At 41.8% G+C, this 4,128-nt stretch overlaps 1 protein-coding gene across 1 annotated transcript; it reads right to left on the bottom strand.

The window, feature by feature from the left end:
• Positions 1 to 1,232: 1,232 nt before the first annotated feature.
• On the bottom strand, positions 1,233 to 3,263 carry zgc:112001 (uncharacterized protein LOC550384 homolog). Its single transcript, XM_039748330.1, has one exon. The coding sequence runs from the start codon at positions 2,780 to 2,782 to the stop codon at positions 1,895 to 1,897; it is 888 nt and encodes a 295-aa protein (XP_039604264.1). The 5' UTR covers positions 2,783 to 3,263; the 3' UTR covers positions 1,233 to 1,894.
• Between the last annotated feature and the right edge of the window lie 865 nt (positions 3,264 to 4,128).

The raw sequence follows: 4,128 nt of genomic DNA, 5'->3' as shown, positions 1-4,128 counted from the left end.
GGATAAAACATTATTTACATTATTTACAGCAGTTAAGTAAATGACAAACCTTAGCTAGCATAATAATCTTTGGAAAATCTGAACAACATTAGTACTAGCATTAATATCGCTTCAGATAACTTCATTGTTTGTTAGTTGGATGTAGGAGGAAGGCTTGAATGTTTTAATGTACAGTATATGAAAATTTGGAATGCCTGGAGAGAACCTCACATATGAGGAGTGTGTGAAAACTCATGGCTCCAAGAGCTGTTGGGCAGCAAGGTTGCACTATCCTACCAATATTCACATTTTTCAATTTTTTTCTTAAAACACGTCCTTTTAATGTTCCATTTTTTAACTAACCAGATGAAAATTGAAGACAATTCAGAAACCTTGTTGAAGACAATTAAGATGCTTTATTAGGTCCTGGTATGGCAGCATATCTTTCAAATGTCACTAGATGTATAATTTGCACCAGAGATTTGAAAACCAACCCACAGAATCCCCAAGTCCAAAGTGTTGTATCCCACTCACTTTCAAGCAGGGGACATATTTAAAGCAGTCATGAAGTCTGGCAAGAAATGAAGTTCAGATTTTATGAACACATGAAGAAAATTAAAATCCCTAATGATCTTAAACTTGCATAACCTTAGAGTAAAATTCTCTTCTCTGCTCTAATGTTGACTTCTATCCTTTACTGCTGGGCCCCCTCATCTCTCACTAACATCACAGCCAGGTCAAGTACAGGGTAGACATCATCCTCAGTCTCCGCCAGTGCACCACAAGATGGTGTTGGCTGTCTAGCTGCATTTGACATTGTACACAATCAGCTATTATCAGTACAAATCAGGATAACTTCATGATTAATCCTAATGAAATATGTAGACATAACGAGGGAGCCTCTATCATGAAAGGTATAATGTCATTAAAACAGAATGTAAGCTGATTGCAGTAGGGTGAAAAAAATCATTTGGACCTTAGACAAGTGGCAGTTAAGTATCTTGTAGCAATGGAGACGTTGCCACAGTATACCCTTGAAACGTGAAGCACACATGTTCTTTATAGTGTATGCCCTAATATTTTTATATGGTCATTTAAAGTTAACATAAAAATACAAGCTGTCCATTTCATGGTTTCATATTGCACTACAGTATGTCTTGTGAACAGAACTTTAACAACAGATAAAATATCCAGTTTAAAATTACTGGCCTGCAGCATCAACTTAAAATAATACTTAAATGATCAGTGCTTGATAAGTTTAAGGGCATTTATTTTTTAAAAATGCATAATTTATGTTGTCCTTAATCCAACTCAGGTTTCTAAATAACTGAGAATACCCAAATTAGAATGTACATATTTATATGCTTAAGAGCATATTTAATGATTTGATATTTGTTATGTGAATTGCAATGTTTTATTTATACATCGTACAGCTAAATTCAAATTATTTGACTTGACATGCAGCTCTAAATTATTGCTTAGAGCAGATAATACAGATTCATCTATGTCTCCAAAGAATATTAGGCGATCGTGCAAAGGTCAGATTGTATACAATCACCATCGAGCATATCTGATTTTCTGTAACATTTCTTTAACAAGAGTCTCACAATTCCTGGCATGATTTATGACATCTCCTGTTAAAAGCCTTTAGCAGTTCAATGCACATCTATTATGCATTAGCGTGTGAGTGTTCCGTTATACGCAGACAAAATGCATCGCACATCCGATAATGAAAGCAGGCGGGCAGTCATTGAATTATAACCCGCTTTACTGGGGATCGTGTGTGTGCGCGTCAAAAAAATGAATAAATAGGTCAATCGGACACCATGCTTCAGCTAGCATTATTTAAAAAATAAACAAAGACGATTCATTCGGCTGCACCTGTTCCAAAGGAGTCCGGAAGGACATCGCGAGCCTAGACCACGTCCAGATTGGTGCACCTTTTAAAGGGCGTCAGCAATGATTTAAACTGAGTAGGAATTGGCAGCTCCTGTAGACTTTGTGGAAACTGAGAAGGAGGAAGCTGCTGAAGAATTGTATGCATGGCAATCAGAAACAAAGGAGCCGGGCTCCTCCCGACGAGGTAGTTAAAGGTGTCCTCCCCGAGTACCTTTTTCCAGCTGTTGGAGTCCGCCAGTAACGTGGATTTCATTTTAAAGTGCACTTTGGGCATAAACATAAGTAGGTGGTCCAGGCAGAGCTTTTTGGGCAACACGTTGACCTTGGACTCCCCGAGCTGCTCCAAGATGACGTCCAGCGGCGTCATGCCCTTGTGGTCCTCGGCTTGCGGAGAGGCGCCGCTGCCCAGCAGCAGTAGAACGGCTTCCGAACGCAAAAGCTCGCAGGCGACGTGGAGGGGTGTCTTGCCGTCCTCCAGATGGAAACAGCCTCTGCGGTTCATGTAGGAGCGAAGGCTGGGTAATCGATGCGCCACCTGCAGGATAAGGCTGATAATGTCACGGCGGTCGTATCGCACGGCCATCGCCAGGTGCGGGGCAGACGAAGGGCAGCAGCAGATGCGCTCGCCTGGCATCTCGAGTGCTTTTTCCGAATAGTGGCTTAACAAGTACTGTGCGTAGGCTTGATGGTCATGGACCACGGCGTAGAGCAGAGCCTCAGATGGCGAGTATGTTCTCTGACTGATGTTCTCTTCCCAATAAAATGTCTCCATTGTGCGCATATCCTCCAACATCCACACCGGTTTGTGGTCCCTGACGGCTTGGTAAAAGACGTAGGAAAGAAATTTCCGTTGCCTGCTGTCATCATCTCTCTGCAAGCGGCTGTCTCGACTGCCACAAGACATTGCAAGAGTCACTGATGCAATGTGGGCTGGCGAGAGGACAAGCGGGTCTCAGTCCGATGCCAAAGACACAACAGCAGATCCGAACCTCGAGCTTTCAGATCATCTGAACTGCCATCTCCAGTCGCAGCACTGCTTCCTTTGGAAAGAAAACACAGGAGCACGTCAGACCCTCATTCGAGCAGATGCATTGTCATCACTGATGCTTACTTTCGGTAACTGTCCTTATATGCTATTCTCTGCGGTGGCGTCTCTCTGGGCATGCGCAACTGTAGGAGCTTAGCCTGTCACAGACCGGGCAAAAATAGTAACAGTTAAAAGAAGATGTGCACCGAATGAACACGTTCTCACACAAAATGTCCAGTTTGGAAATATTCCTGCGGGCACCCCGAGGTAGAGGATGTAATGCGTGCGATTTAATCAGTAGGGTAAAATGGTAAAATATGAGGGATGGATGTGCAAAATTCCCTGCTGCTTGGTCAAGATAGGCAAGACACGCCCCCACAGGACTATTGCGCATGCGGTTTTTGTTCATCTATTTTAATTCTGCATGCTTGTTTCTGATTTCGAGTTAAAGTTTGCTGATACCTTTTTAACTGTGTGGCATCTATTAAAGTACTTGATGCAAGCCTGAAAAGGGGTTCAAACTACTCTCTGCTGTAGCTGCTGTTCTTTTTAACCAAAGAATTCGCCAGCAGGTGTACAATCAGCCCAGTAACGTACAACTGTCCCTTAAAATTGACATTTCGTATTGTTTTGTTATTTTAATTCTCAAACGTGACACAATAATGATATCTAAATACTACACACAAAACAATTTCCACTCCCGGACCGTTTAGCGATTGTGATGTGAAGGTGGTGGTGTGGGCGTTTAATCAATATCAATAGAAGCATGCAAATATGCAATTAACTGAAATTTTGCTTCGTTCAGTACATGTGCGTGAAATAAAAAGATAGCCTGCATTGGACTGCAGCAGTGTGCGTGCTGTTACTCCTACTTGCGCCTGATCCTCCACTTTCTCCTACCAAGTTTAGTAAACAGGACAATACACGCATTTTCCAGCTGAGCATTCAGTATGTCCAGATGAAACTTATCTATTTTATATAAAGCACATTTCTGCCATAATGTGGATTTTAAACTCCCAACCAGTGAACTCAACATGTTCTGCATAACTGTTCAAAGTGCCTGGAGGAGTATGACCAAAATAAACTTTAAACTCATAAACATATTATGGAGCTACGTGGTAGATGCGTCTTTTCATCGTGCAAATTCGTGATTGAACTTATAGATCGCCGTTCTTTAAACGGCATGTTTCATTATACAAGTTGGAAGTGTCACTCCTTTGACA

This window comes from Polypterus senegalus, chromosome 3 (genome assembly GCF_016835505.1).
Source record: "Polypterus senegalus isolate Bchr_013 chromosome 3, ASM1683550v1, whole genome shotgun sequence".
In the NCBI taxonomy this organism is placed as follows: domain Eukaryota; kingdom Metazoa; phylum Chordata; class Cladistia; order Polypteriformes; family Polypteridae; genus Polypterus; species Polypterus senegalus.
The sequence above is the reverse complement of the archived record's forward strand: the minus strand, read 5'-3'. Positions and strand labels throughout refer to the sequence as shown.